We start from the raw sequence: 25,816 nt of genomic DNA on the forward strand, positions 1-25,816 counted from the left end.
TGTAATGCGATGCGTTTCAAGGTAAATGATGTACGTTTGCAGTATCCGTCAATGATTGGCGTCTTGGGAGTTGATATAAAACCTGATAGCCAATCATGTGCTGGCTTCCGCACCTTGCATGAGATGCTTTTGTGTGAGGCCGCATTGGGACCACGCGCAGGAGCACGTGGCCCAGCCTGACCCGCACCTCCGTGTGTGCAGCCTAGGGTGCCTGCGTGGCCTGCTGCTTCTCGCACAATGCGCATGCCGTGGCAGCTGTGTGCATGTCTGGGCAGGGGCTCCCCTAAAAGGCACAGGTCTTCACGGTTTCAGCTGGATAAGTTATTCTTCACTTCCCTTCCCCGAAACACAATTGCCTAGTGCTGCTGGCGCAGAGTCAGAATGGCCGCTGCATTTCAGCCCCGAGGTGGCTTCCTTCCAGCAGTGGGTGAGTGACCCCGGCGTCCACGCCCTCCAAACCTGGGCAGTGCTTCCACACGGGAGACTCTCCCAAATCCGGCCTCGGCTCTGCCCGGCGCTCCTGTTCTCACACAGCCAGCCACCCGCACTCCTTTCCTGGTGTCCCCGTTTACTTTGTCCCCTACGCTGTGCATCTGAGATACAAGGTGCTGAGCGGTCCGGGAGTGATGGTGGGATGATTCCTTGTCTCAGACTCTAGGGATGCAAATAACATCCCTGGGCTTGGAGCCTGTCGCTTATTCCTCCTGGCCCCCAGGCCCTAGCAGAACGGGGCATAAACACTTGCTTCCTTTCACGATGCCTTTCCGCCCCACAGCAGCCTCCCTTGGCTTCCTCCCTGGCCTTGAGCACCCCCAACCCTTCCTAACCCTGCGGCCCAGGCCCAAGTCCTACAGGAAACTCAGAAAGAAGCTGACATCTCCACAGAGTAGACCACCAGGGCACAAGGCAGCTGTCCATCCACTGACCCTTGGAAACCAAAGGCATCTCAGCCACAGGGAGGAGGGCTTGAGGGAGGCAGGAAGGTCTCTGGGACCAGGCACCTCCTGCAAGGCTGCTCACCTGTTCCCTGCTGTTAGGAATGCGTGTCTGGGAACTGCCTGCTGAACTCCATTCCTGGCGGCAGGGAGAAGAGGGAAACGGGTGGACCACTTTGCGTTGGTCCACTCGGCTATCCACTGCAGTATTAGGCTTTGTTGTTGGCAGGAGAGGGGTGGGCAGCAAGTCGGCTCCCTGGGCTGCTGGCTTAGCCAGGAACCTCACCCGACGTAGGTCTTTGAGTGAACACAATTGCAGGAGGTGAATGGTGCCCTTGGGGGTGGGGAATCCTCGAAGGTCATGGGCATTGCCTCGCAAGTCACTTCCCCTTGCCTCTTTGTCCACACGCTCCAGTCACTAAACTTTAGCTGCACACTCCCCTCTGGTCACAGAAGAGGGTAACTCCAACTTTCTAGCTGGAACAAAGTAGCTATGTGGTTGCCAATAGCAACACAGCCATGTCCCTATTTCCTGGAGTCTTTTGGCTGTTGCCTGATGTGGAGTGAACCAGAGCTTAGATGCCCAAGTACATCTGGGGAGGGGAGGGAGATGGAAGGGAGCCGAGTGCGAAGGAGCAGCGGGGCTGCTGGGTTGGGATGCGAGGAGAGAAGAGCGATCTGGCGGTAAATGGGGGCATTTCTGCCGCACAGCAGTGCAGAGGGGCAGGGCAAATGGAAATGTGCAACTCGGGAAGGAGGCCGGGGAGTCAGCGCCTGGGCATTCTGCCACCAGCGCAGGGCTCAGCTGCTGAGCCCTCGTCACTGCTGGCATCCTTGCCCCATTCCAAATCTGTCCCTGCACAGCTGGGCGGAAGATGGAGGAAGGCCTCCTGTCACTCACCAGCGCTGACAGGAGGAAGTCGGCATCAGCAGAGCCCTGTGATGAGCGTGATGAGGGACGGGAGGCAGATGTGCCAGGAGCACCCTCCAGGGAGGGCGTCCCCAGCCTGCCTGGGACACCTGAATCAGCCACTTGGCCGAGAATGATTGAAGTAAGGTTGGTTCTAACTTGGCCATGGCTGCTCTGCCCACCTTGGAAAGGTAAACGCCGCACCTGCCTCTCACCCGACTGGAACGGTTGCTATGGGAGACCCCAGCATTCACACCAATAACACAGAACCACAAACAGAAAATGGACTTCACCTGGCCTGTGCAGCAGCCACTGCAGGCCACGTGGCCCACACCCCAGCCCAACACAGCAGCCAGAGGCGCCTTCTGCCAGGCTGGTCAATGAGAAAGTGGTGCCTCCTTTCCCAAGATTCTAGATGTGGTGAGGGGATGCCCCTCCACTCACCTGCCGGGGGCGCAGGTGTGCTTGGGAGCTGGTTCTTTCTTGTTAAGGTTGAGAAATATCCTTGTGCACTGCCCAGAGAGGTGGGCTCCTGTGTTGCCATGGAGGAGCCCATGGTCCCCAACCAGACTCATCTGCCTCCTTCCATGAGGGTCACAGCCACACGGAGTCTGGGCCATGAGTGCCAATCAACGGGCTCTGCCACTCACCAGTGTCTGCTCCTAGGCAGATTCCTTAGGGTCTAAGCAAGGCTGGTGCAGGCTAAAAGAACACCCAAGTTCAAGGGCATGGCAGCCATGAGTGCAGGTGTCTGTAAAACACATCGACCCACAGTAGCGGCTCAACAGTCAGTGGACCTGTGGCTCCAAGTAGCTGTCCTTGGCACCCAAGCTGGGTCTCTGCCACAGTCAAGGCCTGGGTGATTTACAGAAGAGGACACTTGCGAAGAAAGGGTATGGGAGAAATCCACGCCATCCCGCTGGGCAGGAGTAAGAAATGCAAAGAGATGATAGGCCCTGGAAGCTAAGGAGCCGGGCTGATGCTTTGACATTTAATCAGATCAGAGGCTGGCAGCTCACCTCCTCTAATTCACAGACAGAGAAAGCACGGGCAGTTGCCAGCACAGCACACAGCACACAGCTACTGCCGCCCCGGGATGTTTGGATGACGCGATTGCTGCATGGGTTGTCTCCACCATTTAGATGGCAAAACCTGGTTGTCTATGCTACTATATATCAGATGCTTCAAGAGAATCCATTTTTCAAAACTCATTTGAGAAACAGCAAGCTCCCATCTGTGAATTCATTGCTCAAGTGCCCACCACATCCAGGGCTGGGCCAGGGCCAAAACCAGGAGCCAGGAACTCAATCCTAGTCTCCCACATGGGTGGCAGGGACTCGGCCACTTGAGCCATCACTTCTGCCTCCAAAATCTTGCCAGAAGGGTGCCTGAGCTGGGTATCAAGCTCAAGCCCTCCTACACGTACATGAGCGTCTTAACAGGCATCAACCAGCAAACCAAATGCCCACCGGAATCCATTACTGTTTTGATAATATTCCTTATTTTTCTTTACAGGTTTAGGTTTAAATATACATGAATGTTTTTTCAGCTAATGGATTTTTTTAATTCAATTTCCACCTATCCCTTGATTTTCTAAAAAAAAATTTTGGTGTCGTTTTATGGTTGTAATATATCTTCTTATAAAAAACAGAGAATTTTTTTAAAACCAATTAAATGCCCTTCAACCCCTGAGAGAGATCAGAAAGCTTGGCAAGGACCAAGGAGTAACACAAAACCCAGGAACAGATCTTGCCACGGGGCTCTCGTCCCAACTCACTGTTGACAGGTGAGGAAACCAGAAACATCTCTCTTCCTCCCTGTGCTGCCCTGGCCGTGCTCTGCTAGGGATCAGCTGTGCATGACCTTCGGCTGGTTCCATAACCTGGCTTTTCCACTGCCTCGGCCCCATCTGGCTTCACAAAGTTGAATGGAGGATGGTGAGCTACACACTTGAAACATGTTTGGAAAGTCAGAGTTACAGAGAGTGAGCCAGCAAGCTCCATCGGCTGGTTCTCTCCTTAAATGGCTGCAATGGCCAGGGCTGGGCCAGGATGAAGCCAGGAGCTTCCCCTGGGTCTCCCACGTGGGTGCAGAAGCCCAAGCACTTGGGCCATTTGCTGCTGCTTTCACAGACACATTAGTAGGGAGCTGGATCAGAAGTGGAGCAGCTGGGACTTGAACCAGCAACCATATGGAATGCCGGTGCTGCAAGCCATGACTTTAACCTGTTGTGCCACAGCAGTGGCCTCAGTGTTTCCATCTTAAGTATGGCTTTTCCTACCGTGTCCTGCCACAGTTTCTCAGAAGCCTCAATCATCCCAAGCTGATGGCACAGAATTCCTTTGTGCTCTTTAATTTGTATTTATTTGAGAGAGTAGAATCTCTCACCCGCTGGTTCACTGGAGCCCGGAACTCAATCCACTTCTCCCACCTGGGTGGGAGTATTTAGGCCATCACCTGCTGCCTCCTAAGGTACACATTAGCAAGAAGCTGGAATCTGGAGTGGAGCCAGGACTTAAACCCAGGCACTCCCACACAGGATGCAGGCAGCCCAACCAGGGCCTTACCCATTGGCCAAACACCTGCTCCTATACTTTAAAAAATCATTCCTTTTGCTTTTCTCAGTGGAGAAGGGGCACCAGGAGCACCAACCTTCAAGGAGTCAGCTGATGAGTTTAGGCAGGTCCTTGGCTTCTCTCCTTCCTGCCAAACCCCAACCGGAACCCCCAACCTTGCCACCTGGCTGTTAGGCTCCTGACTATGCCCCCTCAGCAAACCTCCTGCCCAGGCCTGTGGCCCACCCAAGTGCATCCTTTATGAACTTGAGTGTGCTCTATTCACAGGTGACTTTTAACTCCCTCGGTGGGCCACAGGTCTTTGGAGCCTTCCGCTCTCGCAGAGGTCACTTGTTGGCCCCTGTCCAGCCCAACACCATTCTTCACTAGCAAGGAAAGACAGCAGTGCCTGGGTGACACATGCAGGGGACCAGCTTGCCTGTGTGGCAGCTAGAAATAGCGTTCCTAGTTCTCCCTCCCTACGGTCTCCTTCCCCGCGCAGAACAATCTGGGTATCTCCTGAGCTGGTGGGGAAGGAAAGGCGAGCACTGAACTTCTCCAGCGGCAGCAGATGAGCCCAGCAACCGCCCAAGAATGAGGGGAGAATCCCAGGGCCGAGCTGTGAAAGCCAGGATTTACTTTTTCTAATCATTTTCTCTTTTGAGGTATAATTGCACACGGTGAAATGAACAGATCTGAAGTGTGCGGTTCAGTGAATTTAACAAATGTATGCACCTGCGTAACCTATCCCCTATCACCCTGGAGAGTCCCCTCACGCTCCCTGGCAATCAGTTCCATCCCTCTCCCCCCAACAGGCAACCAGAGTTGGTTTCTCTCCCTAGAGTAGCCTGCATTTTGCCTCAGTGGACTCGAAACCTGCGAGTCTGGTCTTAGGTCATCTGGGCCAATCAGCGAGAGAAATCCCATCAGCAACTCAGCTGTCTTTCCTCGCTTAGCCCCTAGTGCTTGGCTGTGCTGCCCCCAATAAGCCATCTGACCCCCTGGGCTCCTCTCTGAGCCACAGCCCTCCTCCCAGCCACAGAATTAGCATCAGCGTCCCAGGTAAGTAAGGGGCGACCGCTCTGGGTAACCCGGATCGTGCATGCTTTGTTGATTAATATCTGGAAGCGCAACGCAGAGCGCCCCAGCATGTCAAGCAGCATGTTGATTTTTCTCAAAGCACTGCACAAAAGGGAGCGGCTCCTTTTGTGCCTTTCCTTTCCAGAATAAAGCAGTGCGTGCCCGCCTTCTTCTAGGCTTCAGCCATCGTCAAGATGGCCACAGAGCCAAACTGACTTGTCAGGGTGGAGGGTGCAAGCAGAATGCGTGGGTGTGCGTGTGAACCCAGCACCGAGCCCGCAGCCCATGAACTTGAAGGTCCGGTGTCTGTTGCATTACACGTTGCCAACTGCCTCAAAGGTGAAAAGCGCTTTGTATGCGAAGCTTTGGTGTCTCTGGAATGTACCTTCTGCAGCTCAGTTCTCAATCACGGCGTATTCTTTCACTTGGACAAAAGCTGCCTGCTAGTAGCATTTTCAACCACCCTCAGCTGCTCCACTCAGCTCCGCCAAGGCCTCAGGCTGAGCTGGCTGCAGTCTCCTGGCACCATGATCCGTTCCCAGCTGACCAGCACTGAGTAACATCACGCATTCACACTCGGAAAAAAAAGCCGCCTCCTCTGTAACTATGCAGGTGCCAGGCACAGGCAGCATTACCCCTCCCCTCCTGCGTGGTTCCTTTAGAATCGCCCCAACTGGAGGCAGGGGTGGGAGCGAAGAGGAGAGAGGAAGCAGCCCTAGGGAGCGCAGGCAGGAGCTCTCCTTTATCTGGGCAGAGCAAGGACAACCACTCCCCTCGCCCAGCCCAGAGGGGCATCTACCTGGGCAGCTCATCTCTGAACACAGGGGGTCTCCGCTGTCAGCTTTCACTTTGATCCCTGAAAACCACGGGAGCCTCCGCTCTTCAGACGGGAGGCAGCTGCTGAGCAGGTGTGAGTTTTACAGGATTTCTGCCCCCGAGCCCTGGGCCAGGCATCCAGCCCTGCCTGGCTCCTGCATGACTGACCGTCTTCCAGCCCATGCCTGCCCTGGCTCACCAAGGGGTCACGGTGCAGTGGGTAGACGGCCGCTGGGCCGACCTGAACTCTCCTGACCTCCATCTGTAGCAGAACTGGCATTTGGTACATGTGTGAGCACAGCACGGGGAACAGGGAGAGGAAAATGCAGCACACCTGGGGTGCTGAGAGCAGGGGCACAATCCCAGGCTGGTCTGTGCCCCCTCCCCGACCCTCAGGTCCCCGGAAATGGCAGCTGCCAGGGTGGGGGAGTGGGGAGGTGGGGGAAGGGCAGCAGTGGCAGGTCTGCGAGTCAGAGCTGCAGAGACAGAGTTCCAGGATTTAGGCAGGAAGAGATTAATTAGCACCTCCAAGCCCAGCCCAGTCCAATCCTATAGAACTGGGAGAGCTCGAGGTTAGGGGAGTCTCAGGGCCAAATTCTCCTAAAACCAACTCTCACACACACCCCTCCAGAAATAGAAACTGCAACCCTCCTCAACCCTCAGTCTCATCCATAGCCACAATGACCTCATTAATGAGAATGAAGCCATAATGAGGGTCTGGGCAACTGGTAAACCTTGCATTCTTTGTTTCTGGGCTTTTAACATACACATTAGCAACAAATTACTATGCAGAAGCCAAAGTGATTTCTTTTTTGTCTCACATCCTCCTGCTAAGTCAGAGCCCCAAATACCCCATATACCAACCCAGAACACATATTTGGGTGCAGGCTCTGTCACTGTGGCCCTGATGGAGGAGGGAGGGGAAAGGGGCAGGGGCCTGCTGTATCCAAGAGAAAAGTACAACTCCTTGATGCTTTCCTTAGAGGCAGAGATGGTAGTAGGGGCAGGGGTTGTAAGAGCTCTCACACCAGGAGGCCCTACACTCAGCGGCCCCACTCCCACATACAGGCTTCCTGACATCAGGCCTGCACCAACCAGGCACAGCCCAGGTGAGCCAGCAGGGTGACAAACACCCGGTGCTATGCAAGGAGGGACACTCAGGGCGCACACCAGGCAGGTGTGTGCCCAGAATCCGGCTCTGCAGGGGAGGCCTCTCAAGAGTTACTGTCGTGCCTGCCGCTCTAGACAAATGGAGAGCCATCCTGGGGTAGTGATTTACAAAGACTGAAACCGTAACCCTCTAGGATTAAAAACAAAATCTGATTAAAAAATCCTTACCCTTGTATAAACCCATCCTACTGGAGGCTGAGTCCGGTGCATTGGAAGAGTCAGATAAGGGTGCTGATGGGCAGATTGTGTGTGTGTGTGTGTGTGTGTGTGTGTGTGTGTGTAGACAGGAGAAAATGAAAAGTTGTTGTCTTGCTAGTCCAAATGGGAAATGCAAACAAGGGGAGAAGCAGAGCAAGGAGACTCTGGGTGCTCCTGAAGGCAGTTCTGCCTCCCATCCACCACCAGGATTCTACAAGTCAGGCTGGCCATGTCCTCTACGGAAGCCTTTGCCCCGTGACACGCTGTCCTGCATCCAGCAAACCCACCGCCCGTGCAGTTGGCTTATCAGATGCACCTGTTACCCATCAAGTCATCCATCAGCAGGCTTATTGAGTAGCCTACTGGGCTTCACAGACCTGATCAATTCTGTTTAATTGCACTCAGCTTTCAGACAGCCAGGCCCAGGCAACGGGCCCCCTTGGAAATGAACACAAGGAAGTGCTAGCCCTTGAAATACGCCCCCCACACACCGAGGCCGAGCTGAGGGGCCCTCATAGCCTGCCCTTCCCAGATGGCACTGCTGTCATTGACTTGCTGTCAACCATGGGATGGGCTGTGTTTTTCCGGAGACGGTGATGGATCTGCCTGGGTCCAGGTGCCCTCTCCTGCCGACCCCCGTGCAGTGCTGTGCATTTCTGCTGGGGGTGAGCCTGCCGTGTCCTCAGCATCCCCCAGCTCGCTGCCGGGCCCTGAATTCCCCCTCCAGGGCATACTGGACTCTCCCAGGCCCTTTCTACCTCACGGTCCAGTTTTTGGTTTGTTTCGGAGAAGAAACTGCCACGTGGGTTCTAAGTGAAGGGCTTGTAGACTTCCTGGTGGGGAATTAGGAGACCCAGCCTCTTGCTGTGACAGATGGGGAGCCAAGAACTTAGCAGACAGCTGCAGCATCCCACCCTGAGACCTGCAGGGGCTCTGAGCTCCAGCAAGATGCCCCAGTCACTTCTACAGTCCTAGATGCTGCCATCCAGGGGCCCCTCAGCCTGCACTTGGAGCACTTTGTAGGTCATCTGCATTCTTGAGAACGCTAATCCACTAGTTTCTGATCACCCAAATTCTTAGCTTTCATTCATTTGAATCAGCCCACCCTTCCTGGTCCCAGCTTCCCCAAGTTCAGGTTTTCCTCCTCCTTGTAAATAAAATCAAATTCAGGGGCAGCCCAGAGGCATTGAGAGATGTTCTACCCGAGCTTTTAGATGCCTGGCTTGGGGTAAGTAAAATCCCATACCTCAAAATGAGTCCAGCACACACCCTCACTCCCTCAACCTGCCCTGGGGTCCTGGTTTCCCCAGCTGTCCACAGGGAAGGCTGCCATACCCAGAGACCCAAGGTCAAGGTGGTCAGTTGGGTTGGTTCGTTGTTTGGCCTCAGGGGGACTTGTGCCACAATTAACTCACCTGTCTGGCTCTCTGTCTCTGTCCCTGTGTGTGTGTGCGTGTGCACGCCCGTGCGTACCTCTCCGTCCCTGTCTCTCTGCAGGGAAAATCGCTGGCGGGGAAGCGATTCACCGGCCTGACCCAGTCCTCCTGAGCGTCCCCACCGCAGCGCCCGGGCCCGCGGACCCCACGGGCAGGCGGCGGCGCTCCACGTCCACGGACAGAGTCTCCTTGAGGGGAGATCTAGTCACGGTGAAGGAGAAAGAGTGAGGACGACAGAAGCAATGATGGGGAGACGTGGTGGGTGAACGGGAAGACCAGAAAGAGTTGGTCCCCGGAGCCTGGGGGCGACCAGGCAGACTGCTGGTTACGTCCCCCTCTCCCTTGTACAGCTGGGCGCCAGCACTCTGCTCTGCAAGACGCCCTTGCATCTGACTCATCCAGGGGAGAATGCCTCGCAGGGCTCCCGTGGCGAGGGTCGCCCGAGTTGTATTCTGATTATGCTCGCTCCCCTCGCCGGCTCGGGGACCATACCTTCCGGCAAACCCAAGAGGGACGAGAGGAGGCTGGGCACATCCAGTAGTATTACGCAGCAGCTCCGCGCTCTCCCGCCCGTGCACCCACAGCACCTGCCTAGTTGCGCCATCCGCCTCCCTTGTGTCTCTTGCAGCCACCCGGCTCTAACAGGGCTGCCCGCGCCAGACACCGCTCTCGTAGTAAACGTCCACCCACATCTCCGGCACTAAAGAAGCGGCAAAGACGGCTCCAACCCATGTGCTTGTTCGCCCGGCCCCATCCTTTGGGAGTGGTCTCCGCCAGCCTGGGAGCTGCCCTGGGGCCCAGCCCTGGAGGGAGCCCCTCTGCAAATGAAGGAACTTGGTGAGCAGTCCTCGAGGGCCTGTGTCCACCTTTTAAGAAATTATTATCTCATCGTTTACTCTGTTTTTTTGCCCCCTTGCGCCTTGGTTTGTTTTACTCAACATAGACATGGCCACAGGCTCAGGGGCCATTGGGATTCTCCCCTCTGGCAGCCCCATGTGGAAGCTGGGAGAGACCTCAGCCCCAGAAGGTGGCTGGATTTCAGGGCTGGCAGCCCCCACCTGCATGGCGTCATCCTGACAGGCACATGGCCAGACCCTCACTGGGTCAGGTCGCATATATCTGAAGCAAGTGCGAGGTATGCTGCAGAGCGACCAGGCCAGCCCCACGTGGTTCCCTTCCCAGTCTTGCTCCGAAGGCCCAAAGCACTCCATGAAACAAAGTGGGTTGTGTAGGAGAAAGCAAAACCTGCAAAAAATTCCTGTGTTCCCTTTGTATGTCCCCAGTGGCTGTGAGGTCATATAAGCGAGGCACCTGCTCAGATGCCTGACGCACAGTAGGTGCTAAGCGAATGGTAGTAAATACTGTCACCACTGTCCTTGTTATTATTGTGACACCAGTGAGCCCTTGGAGAGAGCTGTGTTAGGAGTCTGTTTTTGAATCCAGATGCTACCTCCCCAGCTCGCCATCAGGAAAACTCCCCCACCAGCGTATATAAACAAACGACGTAGGAGCAACACCATGATCACTGCTCCTCCTCTAGGGTAGACAAACCCACCGGCCGGCAGCCCAGGATTCATGGGCTTGTTGGAAGTCCCAGCCTCCTCCTGGCTACTCCTCCATCACATGTTCTGCCCCCCTCCAAGCCCTGCCTGCACCTGCTCTGCTCCCCGCTCCTCACAGCGGAGCCGCCACAGGCATCAGGCGACTCCACCACGGATGTGTCTTCACCGCTCCACAGTCTCCCCCCCAGCAGTGGTTCCTCTCTCTTGCAGATACAGTGGAAGAAACCAGAGAGGGAACGTACAAGGTCACTTTAAAAAGTTTGTGGAAAATGCAATTAAAAGAGCAGTTTGGTTTTAGTGCAAAGAAGGTTGAAATCCCTGCACATGACTGCAAAATGCATAGCCTGAAAAAAAATTATGCATGGGGTTTCAGAATTTCTGGTACCAAGATAAGCACCTTTTAATTCCATTTTCCACAAACTTTGGAAGGACCCTCAGCGTGTGACCTCAGAGTGTCTCCAAGGGTAGCAGTTTGGATCCAGATTCCTGTCAGATGCTCCTTCCTGCTCAGCACAGAGTTGGACTCTGTAGACACTTAGTACCTAGTTGAATGGTAAATGTACCTAGTAATTGTAAATGTACTTAGTACCCAGTAAATGTAAGTACTAGGTACTTAGTACCTAGTTGAGCAGTAAATGGACACTGTGAAGCCTTCTCCCAAGTTATGGGGTCTTTCACTCCCCTTTCCTGGTTCCACCCTCCTTCATTCCCTTCCTCTTTTTCGTACACACCTCCCATCTGAGGACAAATGACAATCCAAGCTTATCTGCACCCAGCATCGCCCACAGCAAGCTCCTCCCTCCCAAGAGCCCTAGGCCATGCCAGCTCTGAGGCCTAGGATACATGGAACGAGGGTATCCCAAGCAGTAGGCACCTCTGGGCCATTGGGTATTCAGGACAAAGGGTCTCACTGCTTCCTGCTGCCCTTCCCCCTCCACAGGCTGCAGACATGGCAGGGTGGCTGTCCCAGCCATGACTCCTCTACTCTGTCTCCCTTTGACCCTCAGCTGCTGCTCCTGAGCTATGCTGGCCTGAGACCTGGCCTCATCCTGGAGGTTCCCAGAGGGCCACCCGCTGCCCTCAAGCCAGGTGGACTGTGGCCCTGAGATGGAGCAGGCTGGAGGGTCCCGGACACCTCCGGGGATACCCAGAGGGGAGGGAGGGCTCAGTGGAGGTCAGAACTTTCAGGTTGATTCAAAACCACAGCAATAAACCCCTCAGGCCCAGCCCCTAAGGAAGGCAGGTTTGACCCCCACCTCATGCTCCATAACAGATCAAGTGAGAGGCTTCCAAGAAGGGAATGGAACAAGTTGTTCAAGCCAAGCTGGCCAGTTCAAGGTCAGTCTATCGTGTACCTGCTAACGCAAGTACATTGGAAAATCCGATCTGATCTTCCACTTTGGACGGCAGTTTGATAGCAAAGCAGAGGCCCCTGCCCCATGCTGCCCCCCACCAAAAAAAAAACTACCTGGGCTCCCCTGACTGGGTGTGGCCTCTGGACCCAAGACTCCTCCCCACGGGACAAACAGCATCTTGGCAGCCTCACAGCCGGAGCATCCGGGCATCCTTAGCAAGGAGACCGCCCACCCATCAGGTCAGACACACAAAGGCACCAAAGCATGGGGCCTCTGCCCACACAGGGAAAGGCTATTTTTGTCAGAGTACAGCTTGCAGGTTGGCGTGAATAAATGACCAGCAGCCGCCAGATGGCCTGAGCAAGCGGCAGAACTCTCTGGGCTGGGGAGACGGCTCCTGCACGTCCCGAAAGCGATGCATCTGCTTTGTTCTCCTGGGCAGGTGTTGCTGTACCCAGGAGCGAGGCGGGGCCCAGCTGCCAGGGCAGGCCCCCGAGCCCGTGCTGCAGACTTTCCCCTTCTGAGAAGCCAGGTAGCAGCCAGCGTCCCAGGAGGGGCTGCTTTCTGGACTAGCTGAACACAGGGGGACAGGCTATGAGGCTTCTGCCCTGGCAGGATTCCTGGTATGTTCAAACTACCTCACCCCAGGACACTGAACCAGGAGCCTGCCACCCACGTGGCCCCCTTGCTGGTGGTGGAAGGCCGTGCGTTTCATAAAATGCATCCTCCTCCCCATTCTGTTCCAAGTGCATGGGCTTTGGAAGCCACCACCAAGAGCCTCCCCCGAAAGTACAAAGGACTGAGGGCTGCTGGTCTTGGGGCCTTACAGGGCTGAGCTTCCAGCAAGATCCAGGAGCTGGGAGGGTGGGGGTGGGAGGGGGAGATACGGTGCCACCAGCCTCTACGTATGCAGCAAGGACCATGGGCAAGAGTGAATGGTGGCCAAATGAATCACTAATAACTCACCGCAGGACCCTCTGAAAGAGGCCTGTGCTCCTGTAACCATGGCAACAGCAGACGCCAGCAACCAACTCATCAGTCCCTCCCAGTGATGAGGCATCCCGCCTGCCGCGAAGTAGCAAAGTAGCAAATGTAGCAATAAGGGGACTGGGGGCCATGGAGGGACCGGGGCCAAACGGCCCGGCCTCAGCCGTCTCCCCTGCCCCCACGAAGGCTCAGAGCCAGCTGTCCGGGGAAGGGACCCTGCTCACGCCGAGGGCTCCTGTCCCACCTTCTGTGCCCGGTCACCGCATGATCACGGACACGCCGGAACAGCCTCCTCCTAGTGCATGTGGTTCTCATTAGTTTATTTTTCTGGAATTTGGGGATCAGACCCCAGAACCAAACATGCTAATAACAGTGAAAAAAATAAATGACTTGAACCCACTACAATACAGCTAACTCTGTGTGATTTCTTGGTTTGGGGATTCATGGGGCAGAATTTACGTCTAGGGAAAAAATGTACCGCCCCTCCTTACTCCCCCCCCCCCCCGCCCTTTCCCTCCTTCCCTCTTTCACTCTCTCTCTCTCTCCCCACCCCTCCACGCACACACAGTCTGTTCCCCTCTCACTCCCAAGCAGGATGCAGTGCAGCTCAGTTTAATCCTGGAGGGTGGGGGCACTGCTATCACCAGAAAGCTGAAGCCCCTGACTCTGCCATGGGCTCCTTGGCCGGGTTCCCTCTATGCCCCTTTGTCTGTGTTCCCCTGCAAAACACAGCAACTGTGTAGCCACCCCCTTGCAGCAAGTCCCAGGATCCAAGTCCACTGCCTACAGACTGCACTCCTTATAGGAAGTCTTGGTTTCCTGAGCGACAGACAATCTCACTTCCCACCAACACCAGAGCAGCAGGATTGCGAGAGTCAAGCTGAGGAGGGGGAAGAGAACAGAACAGAAAAGACCCTTTACTGACAGCAGGGCTGGTGCTGAGTAGGGGCACAAATTCTGCTCCCAAAGGTAGAGATTTGAGTCATCGGAACAGGTCTCCAGGTACATCTGCATGGGATCCAACTGGACCCTCAACACCTGCGCCATTGAGCAGGATTCCCTGCTCCCCAAGGTCAAGATCAAGTTTATATTTGCTCCAGGTCTGTAGTGTATCCCACCGTCAGTTGCTGGCCACCCATCCACTAAACAATGAGCTTCCTGGAGCCTGTGCTATGGCGTGGCGGGTTAAGCCCCGACCTGCGATGCCAGCATCCAGTGTGGCCAACGGTTTGAGTCCCAGCTGCTCCAATGCTTGTACAGCTCCCGGCTAACAGCCTGGGAAAGGTAGCAGAAAATGGTCCAAGTACCTGGACCCCTGCACCCATCTGGGAGACCTGGAGGAAGCTCCTGGCTCCTGGCTTTGGCCTGGCTCAACCCTGGCCATTGTAGCCATTTGGGAAGTGAACCAGTGGTTGGAAGATCTTCCTCTGTTCTGATTCTTGCCTTTCAGATCAATGTATAAATCTTTAAAAAAGCGAGCTTCCCTGTCCTCCTGGACTGTAGCCATCCCCTCCTGGAGCTCCTCCTACCTAGCTGGGCCACCTGGTTTGTTTCCAGACCCTTTATCAAGCTGTCACTGTGTCACACATTACCCTATAGACAACCAAAGATGGAGGTCGGCTTCCTGATACAGGATGGAGGTGGAGATTTGGGACTGGCAGTTGTAACACCAACTGCTGTGCCCACCCAAGAACGTCTCAGAGCTACCCTGCTCCCTCCCCCCCCCCACCCTAGGGACTTTTGGATCGACAGAAGGCTGTCCTTTCCCTTGGTGCCAGCTTCCAGTTGTCCAGTGGCCTCCGAGGGACCATCAGGGCCTCTGGTAGGTATCTGTGATCCTAGGACATTCCCTGGGATGTGGCAGCCTCCAAACCCCAGCGGCCTCCAGGTGCGGATAAATCTGCTCCCAGGCCCACTGGGCGCTGCTGGGACCCTTGGCAGCCTGGCTTCCTGAGCAGAAGCACACGCGACAACTCCTGGCTCCTCTCAGGAGGGCTCGGGCGGCCCCTTTTCCACACCCAGTCCTTTGGCACTCACAACGGGAGTTATGGACTCTGCCCCAAGTCTGCCCCTGGGGGTGGGGAAGGCCCCCAGACCCAGGACAGGCTGCAGGGTCTGGTTTATTTTAAGGGGGCCAGGAATAGGGAGTCGCTTGGCATGAACCCCAGCTGGGAGAGAGCTCCCTGTCTGGTGCACTCCTGCTCCCTGAAAGCGTGGGCTCCATCTCCCAGAACCCTGGAGCCATCCTGGTCAGGTCTGGCTTATTTCAGCCGACAAAACACAGAAACAGCCTGATTGCAGAACTGACCCGCACACCCTCCGTCTCAGCTCTTGTATTCACATTTGCAAAACTGGAATGAGAATGTCAAAGCACAACTGTGGCTGTGAGTTAATCTCGAGGGCTGTGCCTGTGCCTAGTGCATAGCAAGTGCTCCAGAAATGGCTGCTGCTGCTGGCAGGCAGCTGCGCCATGCTGAGACAGGAATTGAACAGAAGGTAGGATATACATGCCGAGCCCGGCCAGGTGGGCAGCGTCCTGCAGCGGCCGACCCCTGAGTGCCAGTCCTTCCTGCCAGAGGCTATGGGCTTTGTCTGCCTGCATAGGCATTGGCCCCTCTGCCTGTGACGTGTCCCTTGCTGTCTTCTTCCCCTCACTGTGTCACTTGGATGGCCTCAATCCGTCACCCAGCATCTGGCCTCGGTAAAGCAGAATAGGAGGTGGGGGCTCCCTCTGCAGAGCCAGCATGGAGGACAGCAACAGGGGAATTCTGTCCCTCCTGCCGGGTGCCCACTTGGCCATCAGCCTCGGGCTGCTTCACTGGTATTGGATCCCCAGCTCTTTCGCAGGAATATCCCATTATGTTTGGGGCCAGTGACTCAGACCTCAGATGAGGGGCTGGGCAAGGCCTCTGTCCTCTGCTATTGTCTGGCATCCACGTGGGCACACAGGGACCTCTACAAAAGGAGCCACCTCTACCTACAATAGTCGAGCAAGCGCTTAAAGCTCATGTCCTCTCCTCCTCCTCCTCCCATGACCTCACACAAAGTCTGTTTCAAGGTGGCAAGGGCTAGAAGGGGCCAAGGTGGCCAGTTCAGAAAGAAAATGAGACCAGGCTCTTCGTGCTGCCGACCCCAGGCCCATACCATCAGTAGAGATTCAGTGAACATGGTCAATGAGAGGCACCTGTGAGATTTGCTGGTCTCACTCTGTGTGTGTGTGTGTGTGTGTGTGTGTGTAATGCAGCCTTTTGTTTCTTTATTGATCTGTGATTCTCATATAGTAAAACTCATCCTTCTTCTATATAACGTTATCAATTTGGACAAACTTACAGAATGATGTCACCACCACCAAAAATCAAGAGAGAATAATCCCATCACCCCTCTCTCAACATTCCCCCCAATGCTCCTTTATAGTAAATCCCTTCCCTCCACCCCCTGGTTCCTGGCAGCTACTGATCTGTTGTCTGACCCTGCACTTCTGCCTTTTTTAGAAAGCTGCATGAACAGAATCAGAATCCCATAGTCTGTGACCTGGGAGTCTCTGGTTTCTCTCATTTAGCTCATTGCACGTGGTTGAGGTAGGACCTTCCTCCATGTTTTGGTAAAATAAAAATGAGGTCCACGGGGGGGAGGGCAGAGAAGGGTTGGAGGGCCCAGGCTCACCGTCCCGGTCCTGACTTGCACCCAACCCCTGAAGCCCATGGGCCACACTTAAGTAGGACAGCATCTTCTGTACGCCCCCAGATGCCCTGAGGAAGCACATGATAGCAGAGCTTGCACAGTGCACAGACTGTATGCTTTGCTTCCTGTGTGGAGACAAAGAGAAGCAGCAGGGCATATCACAAGGTGGTAGGGAGGGATGAGCTATAAAGGGTCAAGAGAGAACATTTGGTGGGAGCAGAATTATTCCCTGTCTTGATTTTTGGGTGGTAACATCATTGTATCCACAACTCTGTCTATCAGAACCAGCATTATTTGGTCAGTTAGCCACAAGTGCTTGGTGTGGCTCTGGGTGGGTGAACCCATACCACCAACTCTGGAGCTTCAAAGACCCCGATGCAGAATAGCAGAGTGATGAAAGCTAACAGGAAACAAAGTGCTGACACAGACCCCAGGGACACAGGGACACAGGGACCCAGGGACCCAGGGACACAGGGACCCAGGGACCCAGGGACCCAGAGCAGAGTGGTGCAGCCCTGATAACCAGGCTAAGGCGAGGTGACCCAGGAGTTGTTCATGAAAGGTCTCAAAATCCCAAAGTTAGCAGTATTGTGAACTCATGAGTTTAAATATATACCTGATTTATTTTCATCCATCACATTGGTCATCCTTATTGATGTTCAAAGATGATCCATCTTTGGCCAATAAGAACCTGAGTCCTTTAGACACAACCGTGGTAGTCTTTAATAACCTGCTGTCTGGGGTAGCAATATAATCCAGAATCATCCTTGTATTTCCTGCCCCATCCCTAAATTCCAAGTCAATCAAAATCTATGGAGGCTTGCCCATAAAACTGGGGGTCCTGTGATGGACTTCGCCTATGTGAACCTAGTCTCCTATGTCTCAGAGTATCAGAATTGAAAATTTCTTTTGGATGGCCGGCGCCACGGCTCACTAGGCTAATCCTCCACCTAGCGGCGCTGGCAGACCGGGTTCTAGTCCTGGTCGGGGTGCCAGATTCTGTCCCGGTTGCCCCTCTTCCAGGTCAGCTCTCTGCTATGGCCAGGGAGTGCAGTGGAGGATGGCCCAAGTGCTTGGGCCCTGCACCCCATGGGAGACCAGGAGAAGCACCTGGCTCCTGCCTTCGGATTAGCGCGGTGCGCCGGCTGCAGCGCACCAGCCACGGCGGCCATTGGAGGGTGAACCAACGGCAAAGGAAGACCTTTCTCTCTGTCTCTCTCTCTCACTGTCCACTCTGCCTGTAAAAATAAAAAAATTTCTTTTGGAAATTTTTCTAAAATTAGAACTCAAGAATCTCTGTAACAATCATCTAACCCAGAATCTTCTTCTTTCTACTGAATGGGAAACAGGAGCCCAGAGACATCAAGTGACTTAGACGGGGTCACCAGGGTTATGGCAGGGCACAAGTCACAGACAAGGCTCCCGACTCCCAGCCTCCTGTGCGTCCGCGGCCCTTCTTCTCTGTACATGTTCTACAGACACCTGCTCCACGGCCCACTCTTTGCTGTGTGTGTTGAGAGGTGGCCATAAAAAGTAGAAATAGCCTGATTTCAAAACTTAGACAAAGATTACTATAGTCAACGAAACATGTAGTGCTGGTATAGGGCGGACAAATAGAGTGAGGCCACAGACTTAAGAGCTCAGAAATAAACCCATACTTTTTAGTCCACTGGTTTTTAACAAGAGTGCCAAAACAATGCCATGGGAAAAAGAAGTCTCCCTACAAATCATTCTGGGACAACTCAATGAAACGGAGGTTGAAGAATGAAATTGAATTCCCACCACAAGCCAACCGGGACAGAATCTGGCACCCCGATTACAAAAATGAACTCAAAATGGATCAAAGAGCTAATACTATAAAATTCATAGAAGAAAAAATAGAAGGAAATCTTTATTAATTTCATGGATAAGGCAGTGATTTCTCAGTGGTTTCAAAAATATAAGGAATGGAAGGAAAAAATAGCTAAATTGAACTTCATTAGATTAAAAACCACTTTGCTTCAAAGGCCAGCATTCCCAAGTAAAAAGGCACCCTTAGATTGGGAGAAAATGTGAAAATCATATAACTGACATATGTAGAATATATAGAACGTATACTTGAAATTCAACAGTAAAAAAAAATGCAATTCAAAGATGCCCAAAGGACTTCTACAGCTACCCATACAGATATTTCTCCAAATAAGAAACACAAACAGTTAACAGATACAGGAAAGCTGCTCAGCATCATCCAAGAAAATGCAAACCAAAGCCACTTCCCGCCAACCAGGATGGCGCTAATTAAAAGGCAGATAATAACAAGAGTTGGTGAGGAGGCAGAGGAAATGAAATTCTTAAATGCTGTAAAGAACGCTAGAATGTAAAATGGCGGCCACGTAAAACGCTGCGGCCACTGCAGAGAATGGTCCAGTAGTTCCTCAAAAGGTAAGCGACAGAGGTGCTACATGACTCAGCAACTCCACTCCCGGGTAAATAGCCAGGAGAAATGGAAATGTATGACTATGCAAAAATTGGACCCCAGTATTCATCGTAGCATTGTTTGTAATAATTAAAAAACAAAAACAACCCAAATGACTGTCAACTTATATATGGATATCCAAAATGAGCATATTCCAATAGGATATTATTTGGCAAAACAAAAGGTATGAAGCAGTGATATATGCTACATGAAGAATAAGCCTCAAACTCATGATGCCAAGGGAAAGCAGCCAGTTACAAAAGACCACACAGCGTGTACAGAATGTTCGGGACGGGCAAATCTATAGGGACAGGAAGCAGATTCACCGTTGCCGAGGGCTAAGGAGGTGGGGCGAGTGGAAATGAAAGCCCTCCACTCCTTGGAAGGCAGCTTCCTTGGGCAGCGATGAGATGTTCTAAAATCATGGGGATGCTTACACAACTCTGTGGAAGCGCTCAAAACCACTGACTTAACACGCTTTAAATGAGCGAGTTATGTGGTGCTGTGTGAATCATATTTTAGTAAAGCTGTTTGCAAAGGAAAACGAGAAGAATGGGAGGGAGAGGAACAAGAACGGGGGAGGGAGAGGGCATAGCCAACAGACCAGGAAGAGGGCCAAGCCTTTTTGTCTTAGTCTTCAAGAGAACAGGGCTGATCCCTAGAAAGAGGGGGTGACAGCAGCCACAGGGGACCTGGACGTCCTGCCTAGTGCCAAAGATGGCGGCAGGAGGTCATCCCAGGACGAGGGGGGCACCTCAGCTGTCTCTGCCCACTCAGGGAATTGAAGTCCTTGAGTCTTCGATGTAGAATCAAATTTCTGTAGGTGGATTCATGGTCTGCAGGATACGAGACCCACCCAACACACTCTCCCGCATCCAGTATGAGCCTTGCTGCAAGGCAAGACACCTTGGCTGCAGGAGAAAATGCCCTGGTAGACAGTGGGATGGTTTGGCTGCTGGTCTGGAATCTGCCACCATTAGCAGTGTGGCCTGAAGCAGCTGGTGGCCCAGGTCCTCAAGGGCAAATGTGGACAACAGAGCCCCAGGCCCCACCTCCAGAGGGTGCAAATCAGGAGGACCCTAGTATTGACATTTGCAGTGTCATCCAAGGGAACCGCTGGCCTTAATCCTAGATTTTTCCAGGAGCCAGAGAACTGTACCTCCGTGACTCTGGGATAGGGCACTGACTGCAAGGCAGAATGGACACCACCTCCTATTAGCTCTCCAGCCAAAAATGCCCGCCTCCATCCTCCCCCTGGAACAGAGGGCAGCGAGCTATGTGAGCTGTGATCTGGCTGCATCTACAATCTCCCTGACCCAGCTCCAGCCCCCTCTGCTGGCTCACTGCTTGTCCCCCTCACAAAGCCAAGTTCCACAGCAATGAATCCTGGGTCCCTGTCCTGGGAAGGAAGCTGCAAGTATGCATGTGTGTTCCACACACACACACACACACACACACACACACGGGTGGCTATAAGCATTGAGCAAAAGGCTTCTATTCATGCAAGACTTTGCCAAGGTGAACTCACGGAGCCCTCAGATAAATGCATCAAGTCTGAAACAAAAGGAAAACGTTGGGATCAAACCAAAAGATAAATTACAAATCGGATTAGTGGATCTGCACTAGAAGCAGGCTATTAGCTATCGAGACGTGCTCAGGGGTTGCAACCTCCCCACACACGCGCACACACACACAGCGTCCACAGCTCTCCTCCCTGCTCAGGCACAGAGCAGAGGTGACCTGGGTGCTCCTCACTCCCAGGCCCTTCCCGAGCAGACTTGCGAGCGTTTGCAGGATTCTGAGACTCCGGCAGGAAAACTCCACTTTCCCTCTGGCTCTACCCCACAGTGCCAGCTGGCAAGCCCACAGAACTTCTGCCAGTTCACTCACACAGTGTTCTGTGACATTCCCCACTCCCTGCTGCCTCCCTCCTCCCCCTCCACAGCCCAGCCCCCTACCCCGTTATGGAGGAACAGGAATGACCACCCAGCAGTTGGCATGGCAGGGCCGAGGAGGAGTTGACAGAAGGCAGGAGTACATCCCCTCCCAGAAAAACAGACGGAGGAACAAGGCAGGGTAGGGCAGTTGCTCTAAGAAGGACCCAGGGTCAGATCCGATGGGAGCCACAGATTTCAGTCCATAAATGTGTACTGAGATTGGCCACACGGCGGGTGTTGCGCTGGCTGCTGAGTTTCTCGAACTGAGTGGGAGCAATTCTCGTCCTCAAAGACCACACCTTCTAGAAGAAACAGATGACCCCATGTAGAGGTCACAGGCACAAGCGAAACGCACACAGCAGCAGGCAGTCGATTCTACCTGGGACGGAACAGGGAAGGAGGTGGCCTGGAAATCCTCGCTCTGCTGTGCATGGACCTCACGGCTATGAAGATGGATCGGGCAGGCACGGAACCGGGTGTCTCCGCTGCGGGCTGGCGAACCTCTGGGTGACTCAGTGGACACAGGGGTTGGAGGGGAGAGGTGGGCCTGGGCATGCCAGAGGATCTGAATCCTGTGGGGCGAGCGGGTCTAAGAGCTGGCCAGAAAGGAGAGGAGGACAGCCGGGAGCAGGTTCCCCGGGAACCACAGGGTCCAGAAAGGGTGTCTCGCTGCGTATTGTTCCAGAGGCGGAGCCATTCTGAAGCATTCGGGTCTGGCTGTGGCGGGTGCCAGCCTGGAGAGGCACACAGATGTTCAAGGGGAAGAGACGAGAGCCTGCGGAGCCAGCGTTGTGTAGGGCACAGTGGTGAACGTGGGGGCACTGGGCACAGTGGCAGGGCGTGGAGCTGAGAGGAGCTGGGAGTCAGGGACTAGGGAAAGACGGCCCGCGGGTCCACAGGTGAGCGCGGTGAGGGTGGGCCAGTGAAGGGAGAGAGGGACACTCCCAGCTCATCTGCATTTGCCCTCAGAGGGGCCTCTGTGACACACCTTCGCCCCCCCCTCCACGCCTTGTAGAAATAAAGGCTCATCCCATTTGGAAGCCATTGCTGTGTGTGGTGTCCCATGCAGACCAGAGACCCCGACCGGCTGGACCTCTGCGCTGCACTTTCTCTGCTGGGCAGGAATGCCTCCCGACACCGCCAGAGGCTCCCACCCGGGTCCTCAGAACCGGCTGATGAGAGCGGTCCTCGGACCCTCCAAAGAGTGCAGTCTCTACGAACAACACAGAGGGGCGGCTCGCCCATCACCTCTCACTTTGCTTCCCCAGAAGCAGCAAACGTCTCACCCCACCCACACTTCCACTTGGGACGTGTCGCTCCCCGTCTTCGTGGAGGAACGACACAGGACCCTGCGCTGTTCTTTTGTCTGCTCGGCCCTCCCCGGGTTTGCTGCTGGTTCTTCCCGGGTTGGCTACCGACCCTTCCACCTCCGTGGAAGGGCGGTTCCCCCTGCCACTTTCCCCACTTCCGCGGGGGAGCGGCACACCGCCGGCCGGCTCTCTCGGGGGCTGCACAGGTGTTCCTTCAGATAGATGTTCCCCTTAGATGTTCCTGGTGCATGTTGTCTCTCTCCTCCTTTATAGTCCTCTTCCACCAATCCCAACTCTGCTACCCACACGCCCAGTACGCTGCTCTCCTCCAATCAGGAGCAGGTCCTGCTGTTTATTGGTTGAACTGGAGGCAGCTGGGTAGAAGCTGTTACTCCCTTCTCAGTGCCATATTGTGGGAGAGCAGATGCACAGAATAAGTCTTAATTCCAGTAACTCAGTCTAGTCCGGGTTGCTCCCCACAGGACGTGTCCTCTGGGTCTATCAGATCAGCGTAGACCTGTCTGTCTGGCCAAGTGAGGGTGAGCACATGACCCATGAGCCCATTCAAGCTTCAGACCACAGAATGCGATCAGATGGTCGCCCCCCAGAAAGTACACGCAGATGTTATTCATTGAACAGCATCACTGTAATCTGTGCGAAAAACAAGATACACGATGCTCATTTGTAGCAAAGGGACCCAGTTCTCCACGACATTTAATTCCTTCAATAGACCGTCAGTCCCCTTATCTGCAGTTTTGCTTTCCACAGCCTCACTTATCCAGGGTTACTCCATTTCTGGAATGGAAATTTCCAGAAATAAACAATTCATATGTTTTAAATAACTCTTAGTGTGGTATCTGGTTATAATTATTCTATTTTAGTGTGTTAGTGTTGCTCATCCCTTTGTGTACCTAATTTATAAATTGAACTTTGTCATAGGTAGGAATGCAGAGAGAAAAATATAGGCTGTCTAGGGCTTGGTACTATCTGCATTTCCCACATCCACATAACATCTGGTCATGTCTTGGAACATCTTATCCCCTGTGGATAAGCAGGGCGGGGGTAGGGGGCGGCTGCACTATAAGCAGCAGATTAGGCCGCATCTGTAATCTCATAGAATGCTTGCGGCACCTTGAAGCAGAAACTCTTTTGTCTATTTATTTTAGTCATTTGGAAAAGAATGATTTGCAAAAATGTCATCCAAATGATATGGGTTAGGATAGCTGGTGACACAGAGCTGTGACACCCGTGCCGAGGGCTGCGCTGTGGTCCCACGAGTCAGACAGACTGGGGGAGCTAGAAGCAGAGCCCCTGGTTCCGCACCCTCAGCAGGAGGGATCCAGCCGCCCTCTCCCAACCTCTCTCCTAGGGAAGGATCTGTGAGTTCAGATGAGATATTAGTGATATTAACACTAGCAAGTAAGCGTCCGTACTATTAACTTACCCCATGGCAGTGACGCCTGGGAGATGTCTTGTGCCCTTCAGCGAAGGAAATACAAGGGCACTGTGACAGCATTTGCCTCTGCTCAGAGAACGCTTCCTTTTCATTTCTGGAAGCATCACTGGGACATAAATAGCGAGGCTGCTGGAAGGGCCCCAGGCACAAGAGGCTGCTCCCGTTTTGTCTGCTGAAGTCATCTTCATGAATCTCCACCCCAAAGTTCCCAACAGGGGGCTCCAGCAGGCAGGGGCATCATCAGCCAGTCGCGACGGAGCTCTGCAGCCTCGCCCCCTATCCAACTCCTGAATGATACACCGTGATCAACAATTTTGTCTCATCTGGAATTCTATATTCATAGCATGTGAAACACATATCCACAGGAACGGTTTCTGAGCCACTAAGTTGAAAGTTTGGAACGTGATTGGCCAGAGTCAGACACAGGAGCAACAGCCCTCAAAGAAACACGGAGTCTGTCAGTAAGCAGGGCCGGGGGGTCCATGCCCGCGGCGTCCGCAGGCTCTCAGAACTGACCTGCACTCTTTCTCTCCTGCACTTCTGTTGCTTGCCCCCTTTGACCTCACCTCTGAAAAGCACCTGCATGTCATGTGGCTCCGGTTCTTACCACCCTGGCTGGGTAACAGCCGAACTGTTGCCGGGGAACAGGAAGACGAATATAATTTGAAGAGAGCTCGATGGACTTGCCAGGGATGGAATAAAAACACAGCCAGGGAGAAAGGAATCCGCACGACACACTGGTCTGCACCATGGCCCTGCTGCCCCAGGTACACAAGCCTCGGAAGCACCACCTCCCCATCAGGGGACTCGAGGCTGAATGGTGACCGAACACGTCCCAGGGGAGCCCAGCACGACCCCCCAGGAGAAAGTCACTTCCTCGTGACACCAAGCTGCTACCTGCAGATCTAACAGGCACAGGAAGAGCCAGATTACTGGAGATCTAGCCTGAGCTATCAGCTCCAAAACCTGAAATTCATTTCACTCGAAACAGAGGGGAAGTCCGAGGTAAGCTGCCCAGCGTGTGTTACCTTCAAGTGCAGAGGCTGCCCGAGTGCCCCTGACTTGGGTCGGCCTCCAGGGGACAGACCCTCGACCTCTGAGATGCCCCAGCCCCTGGGAGCCTTAGAGGAGCTGACCTGCCCTCCTCAGGGACTTGGACTCAGGCTCAGCCCCGTCTCTCTCAACTCAGCACACAGCCAACAGGCATGTCCCTCATCGCAAAGATCCTTGCTCACTAATGTGGGGATTTTTCTTCACCTTGGAAGGAACTTCAGCACCTTCCAGATACAGTCATATCCTCCCCACCCATATCACCTGCTTCCCGTGGAGGCCGCACCGCCCACACAGGAGCCTGGGAGTCAACCTCCTTCCTCCTTCTCCCTCAGCCGCTACACTCCCACATACACCCCAAATCCTGTCCACTCTGTTCTCCCCCATCCCTTCCTAAGCCCAGAATCTGCCTTTGCTCATTTGTGGCCCAAAGCCTCCCACACCCAAAACATAAGGGGCCTCCAAAAATGTCCAATGAAATTAAGAGGTAAGCTGGCTGGTGCCACGGCTCACTAGGCTAATCCTCCACCTGTGGTGCCTGCACACCTGGTCCTACTCCCGGTCGGGGCACCGGATTCTGTCCCAGTTGCTCCTCTTCCAGTCCAGCTCTCTGCTGTGGCCTGGGAAGGCAGTGGAGGATGGCCCATGTCCTTGGGCCCCGCACCCACATGGGAGACCAAGAGAAACACCTGGCTCCTGGCTTCGGATCAGTGCAGCGCGCTGGTCGCAACGGCCATTTAGGGTTGAACCAACGGCAAAGGAAGACCTTTCTCTCTCTTTCTCACTGTCCATTCTGCCTGTCAAAAAAATAAATAAAAATAAAAATAATTTAAAAAATAAAAATTAAAAAAAAGAGGTAAGCTTAGAGCGCAGGTACTGCAGCCTGCATCAGACACATGGGTTTGAGTCCCAGCTCCTGACTC

General features: G+C 53.9%; 1 protein-coding gene and 1 long non-coding RNA gene across 8 annotated transcripts in view; one reads left to right on the forward strand and one right to left on the reverse strand.

Moving 5' to 3' along the window:
* RGS6 (regulator of G protein signaling 6) overlaps positions 1 to 9,989 on the forward strand; it is a 612,852-nt gene extending 602,863 nt beyond the window's left edge. For 4 of the 7 annotated variants that reach the window (XM_051826035.2, XM_008272115.4, XM_051826036.2 and 1 more), the window contains exons 18-19: positions 361 to 427; positions 9,162 to 9,989. In XM_051826035.2, coding sequence (XP_051681995.1) covers positions 361 to 427; positions 9,162 to 9,328 — 234 coding nt within the window. In that variant the 3' untranslated portion in view covers positions 9,329 to 9,989. The remainder of the gene's footprint in view (positions 1 to 360; positions 428 to 9,161) is intronic. The other 3 variants (XM_051826038.2, XM_008272116.4, XM_008272117.4) reach the window with 3 other exon arrangements.
* Positions 1 to 23,948, reverse strand: part of LOC138847215 (uncharacterized) — a 45,861-nt gene extending 21,913 nt beyond the window's left edge. Inside the window, exon 1 of the long non-coding RNA XR_011384911.1 lies at positions 23,832 to 23,948. This is a non-coding gene — a long non-coding RNA (uncharacterized lncRNA). The remainder of the gene's footprint in view (positions 1 to 23,831) is intronic.
* Positions 23,949 to 25,816: the final 1,868 nt, after the last annotated feature.

This window comes from Oryctolagus cuniculus, chromosome 20 (genome assembly GCF_964237555.1).
Source record: "Oryctolagus cuniculus chromosome 20, mOryCun1.1, whole genome shotgun sequence".
Taxonomy (NCBI): Eukaryota; Metazoa; Chordata; class Mammalia; order Lagomorpha; family Leporidae; genus Oryctolagus; species Oryctolagus cuniculus.